At 40.2% G+C, this 15,192-nt stretch overlaps 2 protein-coding genes across 4 annotated transcripts in view; one reads left to right on the forward strand and one right to left on the reverse strand.

Moving 5' to 3' along the window:
- ANLN (anillin, actin binding protein) overlaps positions 1-13,275 on the reverse strand; it is a gene marked incomplete at its 5' end in the record, with an annotated part of 53,794 nt that extends 40,519 nt beyond the window's left edge. For all 3 annotated transcript variants that reach the window (XM_082661443.1, XM_082661442.1, XM_082661441.1), the window contains 4 exons: positions 148-527; positions 4,659-4,982; positions 6,988-7,141; positions 13,258-13,275. In XM_082661443.1, coding sequence (XP_082517569.1) covers positions 148-527; positions 4,659-4,982; positions 6,988-7,141; positions 13,258-13,275 — 876 coding nt within the window. The remainder of the gene's footprint in view (positions 1-147; positions 528-4,658; positions 4,983-6,987; positions 7,142-13,257) is intronic.
- Positions 13,228-15,192, forward strand: part of MATCAP2 (microtubule associated tyrosine carboxypeptidase 2) — a gene marked incomplete at both ends in the record, with an annotated part of 89,111 nt that continues 87,146 nt past the window's right edge. The window contains one exon of the mRNA XM_082661444.1: positions 13,228-13,344. Within this exon, the coding sequence (XP_082517570.1) occupies positions 13,228-13,344 (117 nt within the window). The remainder of the gene's footprint in view (positions 13,345-15,192) is intronic.

Consider the following 15,192-nt stretch of genomic DNA (forward strand, 5'->3'; position numbering starts at 1 on the left):
TTATGATTTTTACTTTCTATGAAATACTCTAAAAATACATATAAACATCCTATCTAAAAGTTATAAAATGCATACTTACACATATATATAAATTATTACTCATAACAACAAAAAAAGTTTCCAAAGACCAAAATTATGTATACTTACCCCAGAGCTGGAAATTGCAACATTAATCAAAGATGCACCCACAGCACTCGAGGATGAGGCTTTATTCAAAGAGGCATCGCCATCCCTTTGGGAACAGCATGTAGCTTCCTGCTTAACACTGCTGCTATTGATCCTAGCAGATGCTCCACTTGCAGAGGAAAATTTGGATAAACAAGTGGTACCAGGCTGTTCTTGTACACTGTTTTGCTTTGCAGATGAGTTTTTTACATCATCTTCCCAGGAGCAAATAGTTGCAGCAAGGTTGGCTAGACGGCCCTTTCTCCCAACTGGAGTTGCTGAGGCATCTGAAAGGGATGGTTTGGGAGGGGAGGTAGCCTCTGATGGCATTGCTGAGAAGGGTGAGCTTTCGTGTATATCATCTGAAAATGTTTTAGAAGTTAAAATTCATGAGTTATATATGTGTGTAATAAAGGGATCACTCAAAAAAAAAAAAGCTTTTCTCATATGCATGAAACTACCAAACTGCTTAAATTTGACGATATATTTTCAAATCAGATACTTAATCCAAATTTAAAAAAGAAAAAAAAAGAACACTTTGTTACACCTATTTTTTTTCAATTATTTGATGGATTATGAATCTATAAGACACCATAGATTTAGGTTATATTTTTAGGATTAATTTATGATGTTATAACACTGCACAACTTAAGATTACATATTCAACATATTTGTTTTAAAAATGTATTAGACCAGTGCTGTACAACAGAACTTTCTGCAATGATGGAGATGTTCTATATCCATGGTGTCTAATACAGTAACAACTAACCACATATGGCTAGTGAGCATTTGAATTGTGGTAAGAGCAATAAGAAACTTCATTTCATTTTAATTAATTTAAGTTTAAAAGCTACATATTGCTAGCGGTTATGGTATTGGATAGCACAGGGTTAGACTAATATGTTTTTCTGCACAGTTACTTCATTGGGAGATAAATGTCAAATAGGCGATACTGAACTTACGAAGGCCTGTATGCACAGAGTATATAGGGCAGTCAAAGTTCACGGCACTTTCTATTCCAAAAATTCAGTCAATGGAACAGATAGCCCTCCTGCTGTCCAAGGCTTATAATTCTGCCAGAATTCTCAATTCTACTCCTCCAAAACCTTCTCAGGGATCTCGCTCCAAATAACCCCTTCTTCCTTTCTACAAACTTGTTTTCTACACATAAATGTGCTCAAGTCTCTCTCATCTTAAAGCTAAACCCAAGCACCCTCTCATCAATGTATACCCCCTTTTAGGTGCTGTCCCTCTTTCCCTGCACTATATTCACTCACCACTCAACTCCCTTCCACCTGCCTTCTGCCTACACCACTGCCCTGAAGTTGCTTTGCTATTTTCACCAGATGCCCACACACTTTGTGGGCCTTGTATTTCCACGTGACATCATCTTCTATTAGTTCTGTCTTTGCGGCCTGTCCTTCGTGGTCTCCTTCTAACTACCAGCTACCTCCATTTGACTATCCCACGGACACCCCAAATAATATATCTGAAGTTAAAACTGCCCCTAACACGTTCCTCCTCATCACGTCTCTTCCCCCCTTCTCCCTTACCATCCACCACCCAGTCATTAAGTCCCACAGATTCTATCTCCTAAATCTCTCAAATGCAGCCTCCTCTCCACTTTCACAGGCCTTCATCATTATGCCTGAATTACAGCATTGGCCTTCTAACTGGTGTTCCTGCTTGGAATCTCTGCCCTCGTCAATCCCTCCTCAATTCTGACGCCCAGAGTGACCTTTCTAAAACATTTGCCTACTTAAACTCTCTCAGTTCCTCTCCATCACCTCCTGGTTAAATTCCAAATGCTCCGGACCCGGCTGCTTTCTTCAAATTCATCTCTTGCTTTTCTACCACATGAACTATATACCAGAATACCTACTCTTTATACACACAGTATGCTCACGGTACCTCTGTGCTTTTCATCTGTTCTGTTGTTTTTGCCTAGAATATCTCCACTGTCTGAAGCCAGCTGCCCCTCAAAGTCCAGGTTAATTATCTCTGCCTCCTCCAGAAAAGATTTCCTGACCACCACCCTCCCTACAATACCTTTTTGCATACCTTCATCATTTTCTTTAGAATAAGCACTGTCCTCTAAGTAGACGACAGTTTCACTGTTATGTTTTAGGAATGGGCTTAATAGCTCTAGCTCCTCTAACTATTCTTTGTCAGAAAGAAAGGCTTCAGATAAATTATATTTTGGAATAATCCCTCAAACCTTTAATTGGCTATACCCACAGTCCTGTATAGTACTCACTAAATCATTCATCACACTTTATTCATAAGTTTCAATGCTTAAAATTAGACAGGCTATGATGCCTTAATGAGATTTATTTTCAAGGTCGAGGTGGACATTTGTTAACATTTGCTTTCAACATATTCGAAATCACTGCTGCAAAGCTTCCTTCTCTAGAATGTTTAGGGCCTTGGTTGTATTCTTGATCATGCACTAAATCACAACCCTCTTTCTTTTTTTTAAAAGGAAAATCTCCAGTCCTCTGCCCATAGATATTTCCTACAAAACAGAAATGGAACATTCTTCTATTCAGGCACATTTACTGGTTAGCCTCCTCAGACGTTATAAAGAAGCATGGTTAACCCCACCCACCACTAAAATAAATAGTTATAATTTACAACGTGGACTCTCAGCACCCTGTTAACACACCCCAAAACATCAGGCAGGTCATAAAAGTTGAGCCCTAGAGTCAGACAACTGGGGTTTGCATTTTAGCTGCTGCTGACTGTGGACAGGCGCCTTAGTCTCTCTGAACCCAGTCTTCTCTTCTACAACATGAAGAAAAAGTAGTATGTATGTCATAAGATTGTTGTAAGAATTAAATGCTATATTACAGAATTTTTTTTTTTTTTTTTTTGCGGTACGCGGGCCTCTCACTGTTGTGGCCTCTCCAGAAAAGATTTCCTGCGGAGCACAGGCTCCGGACGCGCAGGCTCAGCGGCCATGGCTCACAGACCCAGCCGCTCCACGGCATGTGGAATCTTCTCGGACCGGGGCACGAACCTGCGTCCCCTGCATCGGCAGGCGGACTCTCAACCACTGCGCCACCAGGGAAGCCCTACATTAGAATTTTAAAATATTTAGAACGCCTAGCATTTCACACAGTAAGGGTTTGCTCTTGAGATTATCATCACTGCCAGAAGGGATCATCTTAAATGTTTTTCTATCCAATACTTATCAAAATTTCAGTTAAAAGAATTGATATTTATGGAAGACTGCCTGAAATATATGTAGCCCATCCATTTCCTCAGATCACTTGGTCTTAATTCTGGCTATGTGTCAGAATTACCTACAGAGCTTTAAAAAAAGAGAAAGGAAGGAAGGAAGAAAGGGAGGGAGGGGGGAGGGAGGGAGGGAGGAAGGAAGAAAGGAAGGAAGGAAGGAAAGAAGGAAGGAAGGAATAAAAAGCACACCCCAGGGCTCCACCGCACTCCTGAGATTCCAGTCCAGTGGTCTGAATGATTCTGATCCATAGGAGCTGGGCTGAAAGCCAAGGCTTGGCTTCCTCGGGTAAGGCCCAGTCGTCACCGAGCTGTCTACCTGCACTGTGCTGGCTCACTTTAGAACTGCATTTACTGAAATGAGCCTGGAGCCAGCTATCTGCCTACCTTGAGAAACCTTACACCTTCACTAGCTCCCACAGTTATCTTTAGGACCCAGGGAAGAAAGTTCTCTTAGGTCTTAGTGCCAACCACGGCTCTGTTGTTTTGTTTTTTAATAAACATTAGTCATGTAATTGATAGCATTTCACCTCTCTGCACTGGCTGCTAGCAAGTTCTGAACCATCTCTAGCAAGTGAGGAGGACCTTAAGGCCTGTATTTAATAAACTAACTTTACCCTTCACTTTGTTTTTCCTTCTCTTCACCTTGATTTCTTCATTTTTCCCATTTTTAATATAGGTATTTTTGTAAGTCATCCCAAGGCTTTTTATGTAACAAGGTAGGAGATAAGCTCTCCATCAGATTATGGACCCATGAAAGGCAAAGATCAGGTCACTTTATCTGTCTCTGGCATCTTAGCATGAAAACATGCTTTGCAGGTGCTCGAGAAATGTTTTCTGAAGTTTTCTTTCTCCCCTATTGAACAGCATTGCATACCTTAGTCACTCAAGGTTATTTAATTAGTGAATCCATGAAATAGGATTTCTTGAATACACAGCTGAAGGGCAGCAATGCTGATAATGCCAAGAGTATAGTTTATTCTCTCCTGTTTTTATTGCAAATATAAGATGGTTCCGTTACAAGATCAGGGTTTTTTGAACCAGTCTAAGAACCTCATCATCATCTACTTCGATGAGAACACAACCAACTGATAAATATATATTGATATACAAACCATTTGCGAGCAATGGATACTCAGGATATAGATCAAAAGCATTGACCTTTCATGTGTTAACTGATACATAAAATTTTCAACATACCAAGCTGAATCGTACTGACACAGATTTAAGGACCACACCATTCACATAGTTTATACCTGTCACATCATCATTATCCCAGTGCCGCCGCTGCTCAGCCAGCTTTTGCATTCGTGTTTTGACTGAGGAGGCTGCAGTTCCTTCCAATCTTGAGTTTAGCCCTCTCCTCACTCCCAGCAGCGATGCCGGGGCGGCCACGGAATCACTGACACCAGCTGGCGCTTGTGGCGCTTGTGGCTGCGCCTGAGGAGACATAGGACTTGGAGAACAAGGTTTTGCAGAAGCTGACTCAACCGGTTTTTCATTTTCCAAGTTAGAAACTTCTACTTCAGTGTTGTCAGAACAGCGTTTTTTTGATGGTGATGGTTTTGTGCAAGATTTCTCTAGATTAAAAATGACAAAAAAATTAAAATTCTGTAATTCCTCACAGCATGAAAAACTTACAGTAGGTACAGATTAATAAAACACCGTCTCTCTGTTCCTTTAAATGATTTTACTCACAACAAGAAATACGTAAAATTCTACTTTCTTTCGGTAACTTAGAAATCTGATATAAGAGATTTCCCTTTAAACAAACATATAATTTACGGTTTAAAAAAACCTTAATGAAAAAAATCTTCAAATAACATCCTCAAGAGATATGCATAATATTCTATGTGGTCTTAAGACACTAGGAAATAAAAAGTGCACACACACAGAATAAGCAAATATTCTAAGGGATTTAAAGATCATACAGCCCAATCACCACATTTTTAAATAAGAAAAATCAGGCCCAGAGAAATCAAGTTACCTGCTTAAAGCGATATAGCTGAGCTAAGAGTAGACACAAGCTTTCTGCTTTTAAAAACAATCTTTCATGAACAATAGTAAACAAGGGTAGAAGGGCACCTGGCTTGAGGTTTAGGAGGCAGAGAACCAAAACCTGACTGAATTATCTGGTCAATACCAAACAAATTCACTGGCACAAGCGTTTAACAACATTTTACATTTTAAACTTCCACGAACACCTATAAAATAAATTTAAAAGTCCTAAAAGAAAAAGGAGCTATTCAAACACAAGGCATATAATTTTTACCCAAGAATGAGTTTTAATATATCTCCTCGAAAACTAATACTTTAAAAGGTAGGAATGTAAATTCCATAAGAGGTCAGTTTCATTGGCTGTCTAACCAAGTGTTCTTGTTCTGGTAGTAACCGAAGTATGATCAGTGGGAAGTCATGATTGCCCTCATAAACATCAATCTAATTAAATGTACATCATGAAACTTTCCAGTCTTCTGCAACTCATTTAAGGGTATATTTTCAACAAACTTATCTAATCATTTTTTGGACGTATTCCTATTTAACATGCTTCACTATCTGAAAGTAAAGAATTCTTTGAGTTTACATTGCTTATAACAGTAAATCTTTCCATTTAAGCATCAAAACACAGTTCCAACCACTGGTTTTCAAGTACATAGTACTCAATATTTGATTGCATAAACCCATGCCACGATGAAGAGATCCTGGACTGGAGCCAGGCCTCTATTTCCTATGTAATATATATGGTATTCCCTCCCTTCAAAATGTATTAACACACAAAAATAAACTCTCCTTCTATGGTTAGCTCACAAAATAATGGGAGCCAGCACTATGCCCTCATCTCTTTTGTAATATTGGTTTTGTCCTCTGTAATACTCTTCTTCTATATGTATTTTAAATTTATACTAAGGGAAATGATCATCTCCAGATTATTCCAAATGCTAGGAAAAGGTTAAGCCGGCTGACTGACGTAGGCTGAGGATGCCAGGATTTAGGAAAGAATCAGACAAGCTTCCAGGTGTGTGTGGATTTGTTGGGGGTAGGGTGGGGGGGGTTGCTTAATTTTGTTTCTGTTTAATTTCACCAGTTCTGTAGATTAACAACCTGTACTTTGTGCCCAGCCTGAGAGAGATGGTTCAGCAGACAGAGGATGAAAAGGCTCATCAAATTACAAGCATCTGCAGGCAGGTCTGCCTTTTGTTGCCCTGCTCACGCCACAGGTACATCTGAACCCGGTGGTCAGCTGCACTGGCACCTGTTGGGGTAGATAAACTCTATACTACGGCAGTATAAGTGCCCCAGTGCTCCTTTATTATTCTTCCCTGAGAGGTTTTAAGGATAATTTTGGAATGAGGAAAATAAAGTTCAACCAGTTAATCTGAAATATTTGTTAAGAAATTCTGCTCTGGCCTGATAGGTTCTAGGCCTAATATAATAGGTCTGGAATACAACACGCTGATCTTTCTCCCAGAGGCTATTCCATCTGTCTCCTAAAGACCTTGGTTCTTCTGCATGAACAATAAAACGCTTGGCGCTTATCTCCTTTTAAAAAATACCAAGTTTACTTTTCCCCACAAAGCCTTTTACCTTCACCACCAGACAGGGGCTGCTGGTTACTTGCTTCTGAAAGTGGCTCCCTGACTCGCTTGGCGTGAGTCGCAGATCTTGCTGCTGGGGTGGGCCGCTCAGCCATTTTCCTCTGAAGATTCTCGCGTCTGGCACGGGTTCGTTCAAGCAGTTTCTACGTATATCAGAGCGTTAAAACACAAGTCTCGTCAAAGGTTCAGAAAACTTCAGGTATCTTCTAAAATCACTAATTGCCACCATGTACGATAACAGTTAAATACATTTCAAAAGTGAAATCCTAAGTAATTAAGTCAAGATTCACCAAATGAACACCCCCATGTCAAAATTTAATTACGGACGTAATATGAACATTAAAGGGGGAATAAAATGTGTTAAGTTAGTTGTATGAGATTTTAAATGGCCACAAACTTTTTTCTGCTTCCATCAAAAGCTATTTGAATTGGGATGGCCTTATGATTCACTTTGACCATTAAAACGCAGCAGAAGTGATACTGTGTATGTGACTTCCAGTCCCAGGCCTCAAGAGGTCTTGTAGTTTCTGCTCTCACTCTCTTGGAACACTGCCTCCACAAGAAGAAGCCCAGGTTAAGCCTGCTAGACACATGGCCCAGCTGACAGCCAGCATCAACCACCAGACCTGAGAGGAAGGCTATTTTAGACCATCCAGTCCTGGGTAATCTGTATATCACTGCAGACTCCTATACGACTGCAGGGGACACCAGAAGTCCAGCCCAGCTGAGCCCAAATGCTAAGCCACTGAATCATGGAAAATAATGTGGTGGTTGTTTTAACCACTATGGTAGGCAGAATAATGGTCCCCCAAAGTTGTTCATTGTCCTAATCCCATGAACCTGTGAATATGTTACCTTACATGGCAAAAGAGACTTTGCTGACGTGATTAAATTAATGACCTTGAGATGGAGAGATTATCCTGGATTTTCTGGGTGGGCCTCAAAAGGGCAATTGTCCTTATGAGGGAAGAGCGGCCCAGAAGCTCAGAGTCAGGGAAGATGTGACAAGGGAAGCAGAGGTCAGAGTGATGGACATTTTTCGGCCACAGGCCAAAAAATGCAGGCGGCCTCTATCAGCTGGAAAAGGCGAGGAAACAGATTCTCCCTAGAGCGTCCAAAAGGAACACAATCCTGCTAACACTTTGATTTGAACCCAGCAAAACCTATCAGACTTCTGACCTACAGAAGATAATTAATATGTGTGATGTTAAGCCAGTAAATTTGTAATAATTTGTTGTAGCAGCAAAACTAATACAACCACTAAGATTTGGGGTGATGGCAAGAGATAACTGGCATAATAGTCCTTTGAAGACATAAGACACTTTCTAAGAGAAAAATAAAGAAGCCTAAATAATCTTATGTTTTATTTAATTAAATATCAATATATAATAGTTTTAAGGTGAAATCTTAGCCATTCCATAGAATCGTGAATACTACTCTTTTCTAACCCCAATGTATGCTCCTAATTCGAATCAGTGTAGTATAGCAAACACAAGACCCTGTAAAACAATTCATTCTCTTTCAAATGAACACAACCGAAGGAGGCATGCAGATTACTGGCTGGAGTTTACAGACTGCCCTGCAAACACAGATATAGCAGTTAGTGCAGACTAAGGAATTAAACTCCATCTGACCTTTTTAGTTGCTTAATTAAAACAGAATAATAATTCTTTTAATCCTTCTGAGTATGCAAAAGAAGCATGAGCTAAATTTGGAAGAAGGCACAACTCTCTACTTAGGAATGATTTCTCATTGAAAGAAGTAACACTAAACCTAAATGCTATGTCACTGAAAGAGTAATTTATGAGCCAAATGCCTTCCAAAACACAAGACCTTCACCCTTTAAATAAAAGTCTTCAACAAACTCAAAAGTGATAGTATTACACAAATTCATATATGTCTGATAATTTCCCCCACAATAAAATATATCACTCCCAAGATACAAAACTAGACTAACTATATTCATTCATGGACACGCCCACATTCCATTCTGGTCAGTTAGAATACTTATGAGTCCGTATATCTTCGGTTACTATGAGTAATGGGTCACAGAAGAATGTGGTTTTGCCATTCAAACATACACAAGTGTTCTTTTCCTACATTAGATTCAAAAATTTCAAGATTAAAACATATTAAAGTAGATAAGCAAAAAAGTTCCCTAATCTGTAAAATAAAACTAATAAGCACCAAAGATTATTAATGTAAAGAAATGATGTATCTAAAATACATAAACTCAACAGCTCAATAAATGTAAGTCACCCTTCCTTATAAAAGTGTAACAGGAATTTAAGGGATCTTTTATTTATAAGGTACATTCCTTCAAATATCACACCTCCTTCTTCAAATAACAGAGGCATTAAAAAAATAATAAAACACTGCAATTACTAACATAATCAGGAAGGTATTCCACATGGATGAATCTAAGATAACTGAAGCATATAGTCCTAAAGCAATTTCTGCCCCATATCCCTCAAACTATTTCTGACAGAAATTTTTTCTAGGAGATACTACTGATTTTCTTGCCTTCTTAAACAAAGTAGACTCAATAACAATTAACTTACTATTTTCAAAATGCTGTAGCAGCATTCTTTCCCAGGTCATCACAGAGATTTCGCTTAGTTCTGGAAAATTAGACAAACTCTATCCAAAACAGTGATAGCATGTATATCTATTTATATCACAAGAAAAGATGCTTTATGTATTTTAATTGTAGCTTTTTCTCTTTTAAGGTTCCTACATAGAAAGCTCTCACTTGGCACACCTAGCTCTGGGTTTCTCTGTGCTAGTCTTGGAGTGGGATGACCATCACTAGTGAGCAGGTCTTCACACCAAGAGGCTAATACTGACATCATGAGTAGTAAGTTGATGGTTTTAAATCCACCTAACAAAAATTACAACAATCACTAATGCTTATACAGGACTTAATATAAAGTACTTTCAGTGTCTGCACACACTAACTCGTTTCATCTTCAAAATATGATTTGGTAAAATTCTGTTTTTACTACTGTTTTACAGATGAAGAAACTCAGATGAAGAAACTCAAGCCATAGGTTACACAGTTAAGAAGTGTCAAGGCAGGGACTTCCCTGGTGGCGCAGTGGTCAAGAATTCATCTGCCAATGCAGGGGACATGGGTTCGAGCCCTGGTCCAGGAAGATCTCATATGCCGCAGAGCAACTAAGCCCACGAACCACAACTATTGAGCCCGCGAGCCACAACTACTAAGCTCATGTGCCTAGAGCCTGTGCTCCGCAACAAGAGAAGCCACCACTGGCTGCAATTAGAGAAAGCCAGCGCACAGCAAGAAAAGACCCAATGTGGACAAAAATTAAAAAAAAAAACAAAAAACAGTGGCAAGCCAAGATTCAGAACCAGGCTCCGGAGTCTGGACTCTTAACTACTTTGCTATAAACTGTCTTTTGACTAAATCCAATTGCTCTTTTAAAGAACTAATCATCAGCAAAACTAACCAAATTCATACAATCAACAGAACTTTTTTAACACTATCTGCTGATCATAATAATAAACGTGTGCCTTAACTGTTTGTTCATCCATAAATCAAGATGGATTCTTTATCTCCAGTTGGTCCATGAAGAACATTAGGAAGACATGGTCCTGTGGACCCTGTCTAGATGCTGATTCAAACAAACTGCAAAAACATGGGACACTTAAGGAAACCTGAACACTTACAATGTTTGATGATATTAAGGAACTGCTGTTGATTTTTTAGGTGTGATAGTAGCATTATGATTTTTTTTTAAGTCTTTAGTGTTCAGTGATACTTAAGTGCTTACATATAAAATTATATGATCTCTAGAATTTGCTTCCAAATAATTCAGAGGGAGGGATTAGAAGGCAATACAGTAAAACAATATGGCCATGTGTTGCTGGGTGGTGGATGCATTATATTTGAAATTTTCTACAATAGAGAAAACAATATTGCTAAAATGTCCTAACAGTTACTGTTGTATATAATTATTTGCCTGTAAAATGATTTGCACTGAATGGCTCTCTTCCATATCAATTTGGCAGAACATTATTGGATGTGCTTGATGTTAGGGAAACATCTCTCTGAATAGGAGACAACAGTCCTACTTCCAGAAGCTTACATTCTAACAGAAAACATGTTCAATGGGTAAATAAATGCAAGTGAGATGGGTACTGTGAAAGGTGATCTCCCCTCTGAAGATGGGGAATCAAACTGTGAGCTGCAGGTTGAAACAGAGTTTGCCAGGCAGAAGAGGCAGGGAGAGGAAGAGTGTGCCAGACAGCACTAGTGACAGCAGGGAGGAGAACCACTGCACAACAGCCTTGTCTGAGGAAACAAGAGTTTAGGATAGTTGTAGCCTTTCTCAACTAGAGTTACCAAGAGAATTAATCCCTAACGCCCTGGCATTAATGTAATTAATTAACATCTCTCCTATGCCTGTAGGGTGGTCTGGTTAAGAATCACCCTTGGGAAAACTGAGGAAACAGTTCTCTCAAATAATTTTCCCTGTTCTATGGTTCTGATAAGGAACTCTGGGTGAGAAAGTCATTTTAACTGACTTCCAATTTTTTTTTCAGACAAGGAACTGTACCAGTTAGTTTCACTGTGCAAAAATGTTATGAATGCTATAATTAAGCACCTAATCTTTGGAACCAATTCAAATTGTTCACTCATTACCAATTAAGGAAAAGATGTCAAAGCTGTTTATTCCAACTGCAACCAATCTAACTTTTCATAACATAAACCATACATATTTCTGAGCACACTCTAAAATGAAGTTTCTTTTAAAGAAAAGTTTCTTTCAACTGAGATTTGTACTAGCTTCAGAATAACATTTTTAAGTAAAACAAAGTACAATTTTCAGTCAACCTTCAAAATGCTTTGTCCTGTCAGTTACCTAGGAGAATGAAAATATTCAGAACACATAGGGCTAATATTTTAAGGAATCCTATTCTAAGTTGGAACATAATGTATCCTTTTTAACTTCAATGTAAGTGAAAAATATGTAGTGCACGACCAGCTCTATTCTTTAAAGCTAATACAAAAATGTGTTCAGGATTTTTCTGTTAGAATATTTAAGGTTAACGAATTTATGTGTTTTCTCCCAGAGATGATTGAGAATTTGTAAACAAAAATAAACACTGTTGTGTTTGAACACAAGCAAACTCTAATTGTTGAAACTTTTAACATCTTAGGATTGTAAGTACATCTCAAAAAAAAAAAAGTATTACCACTCTCCATTCAATTTTTCAATCTAGTGCAGAGACATTTTTAGGCTCACTTTGCAGCAACTGTTATTTTTTGAGTTGAAACTTGCACAACAACCTAAAAAATGAGGAACTGTCCTGGAAGAAAAGGAGTGGAAATTCCTGAGTGTGTCAAAGTACCTTGTCAACAAGAAGCCAAAGCTAGACAAATAATCGACACAATAACGATGTAATTAATCCATATTTAATTTCCAAAGAACAAAAGATGAGTGAAGTATTGCTGTAATGGTATGCTCCATAAACACACCCAAAAAGGTTTATTTCTTTACTATTTTTTTTTAAATCGTCGGCTATTAATTTTGGTTTGTACGTATTCGGCTAACACTGTTTCCTTTCAATTTGTATCAATCTCAGGTATGAATCTTCTTTGCTAGTTAGCTGAGCAATAGAATCTGAAGGAACTATTGACTTTATAAGAACGGATGCAATGGTTTCAGGCGCCGGCTTATTTTAACGTTTTGCTGTCATTTCGTTCACAGCATCCTTAAATGCACGGCTCCTCTGCGGGCCACAGGAACCCTGCAAATCACATTCCATTCCATTTCCGGGCGGCGGCTGCACACACAGCACTGAGTCACTCGGACACCCGACTCCACCTTGCAAGTTAACCCGGCTTTTACTTCCAGCGGGATCTTTTGGTCAGGCCCCCACCTCACCCTCGCAAGGGACAGGGATCCACTCCAGAGGGGCATATGATAACCGGGGCTGACAGGAGGTTTTTTCACTACTGCTACTGAGAACAGACTCAAAGCTTCCCCACCCCACCCCGCCTCCAGAGCTTCATCTGCAGGAATAAGAACAAGAAAACCGCAGAACCGCAGCCGCAGAGCAGAGAGAACCGGCGGCCCCCTCCTGGTTTCCCCAGTCCGACACCCGCACGCACACTCTGCGCACGCGCGCGCACGCGCTCTCCGCCCGGTGGGTCCGGAGGGAGACAGAAGGTGGGAAGGGAGGGTGGGGGCCGAGAAGGGTCATGGCTGGCTCTGCCCGCAAGTTTTCTCACCTCGGTAAACGGGTCCATCGCCACGGGCTTCGCGTGTCGATTGCGAGACGACCGAAACGGTGGTTCAAATTCGGAAAAAGAAAAGACGTGAGTGCCGGTTCAGTGTGTCACTTGGAGAAAACAAGAAGTCCGGGGCTGGGGAACTCTCCCAACCTACTCTCCTCTTCCCCACAGCCTCCAGTGTCACGCTCGGCCTTCAGCGGCGGTTCAAATTTGAATTTCAGCGCCGGGAGCTGCGCGCGTGCGCGCGGGGCGGGGCGGAGGGCAGGGCACGCCTCTCCCCGCACTGGCGCTGGATCACGTGGCCTTGACCGGGCTGGGAGGTTCCGAAGGGTAGCTTAGTCTTCTCAGTGATAGCCCACCCCTGGCGGCGGAGATGCGGAGGTAGGTGCTGCGCTCGGCCCTTCAACTGCCTCCCGGCTCGAAGCCCCACCCCAAACGCTCGCACACCCAAGCCTGTTTAAGCAGGTCCCTTCGCGCCTGTGCTTGGGCGTTTCCGCTTTCCTTCATTCCTAAATTTAGGATTAAGGGCCCTTCTGTTTGAAATCCCACTGGACCATAGACCTGACATAGCTTTCTGACCACCTGCCTAACCGCCCCTACTTCACTCCTAGGGGGACTCAGGCTTGGCCTTCTTGAGGGCCAAGAAGGACACTTGGGGCTAATGACCAGTTACCCACCTTGGACACTGGCCTTTCTTATTGGGAAAATAAGGTTAACATTAACAGACTGTGTGTAAAGAGTTTATACACGAAACTCCTGTCGTCCTTTTTATTTTAATCCCATCAAACTGCATGCAGTGTTAGAGCTGAGAAGCTACCCACTTTAATCCTCCCTTTTACAGCTAAGAGAAGGGAGACCCTGAGACATTAAGTGACTGGCCCAGGAGAAATGAAAATCCCATTCTCAGCTCATAGCCTGCCTTCCATCGCTGAATCAAGCTGTATTTCATGATTATTCTCTGTAGATTACTGAGAATTGTAAAGTACATTTTATAGTTACTGTATCAGATTCATTTCTTATTTAGTAAATCTGTACTAGGGCTTGTTATAAAGACAACAAACAGGTTTGGACTTCGTCATCTGTAGCAGAGTAGATTGCTGAGTGAATGCCCAACGGCTGAACAAGCCAAAACTATTTCTCCCAAGTAAGAAGTTTCGGTGTATTTAATAACGTTTCCATCTTAGCAGTCAGTAAACATTACAAAAAGTATTTCACTAATAATATCTCTAATTTGAATTTTGGTGCTATACGTTGTAATGGAAAGAATTCTGAGTGTGGGATAAGAAGAAATTCCTTGAGGTCTTGGCTCCACCAAGACCATATGACCTTAGGCTTTAGGCAAATCATTTAACTCAGTATTTCTTAGACCTTTCTGGGGAGTCATAGACTCCTTTGAAAGTACAATTAAAGCTGAAAAATGCCCACTCAATCACAAAATGTTTAAGATATGATTCCATGAAGTTCATGGTCACCAGGTTAGCCTCTTTGGATGTTAGTTTACTCATCGGTAAAACAGAAATAATCAGCTGCCCTGCCAGTCCTCAGAGTTGTTAGGAGGATCAGGTGAAAAATTAAAAGAGATCCAAAAGTATTCTGTAATAAGTAATAAGCCCCTATCCAAGTGTTTGCTGTATCGAATTATTAATATTTAACTCAAAATATGCTACTTATGAACCAAAGAGAAAAGCCACTTGAATTTTTTCCCAGTGCTGGACCAGAAAGTGGTGGGTGTATTGAGGAGTGCAGGTTCAGGAGGAAGTTTACGCGACATTGGAAAATGAGTCAATAGAAATTTATGAAGCCGTGAGCCTTCCGGCTTTGGCCTCTGTGAGCCTTAGATTCTTTATGACCAGATCCTAGTCAAGACTAAAAGAGATAAATACAGCAAGTCACTCAATATAACTACCCAAAACATTTAGTTTATCTTTCTTC

The sequence above is a fragment of the Grampus griseus genome (genome assembly GCF_964374135.1).
Source record: "Grampus griseus genome assembly, chromosome: 9".
Lineage (NCBI taxonomy): Eukaryota > Metazoa > Chordata > Mammalia > Artiodactyla > Delphinidae > Grampus > Grampus griseus.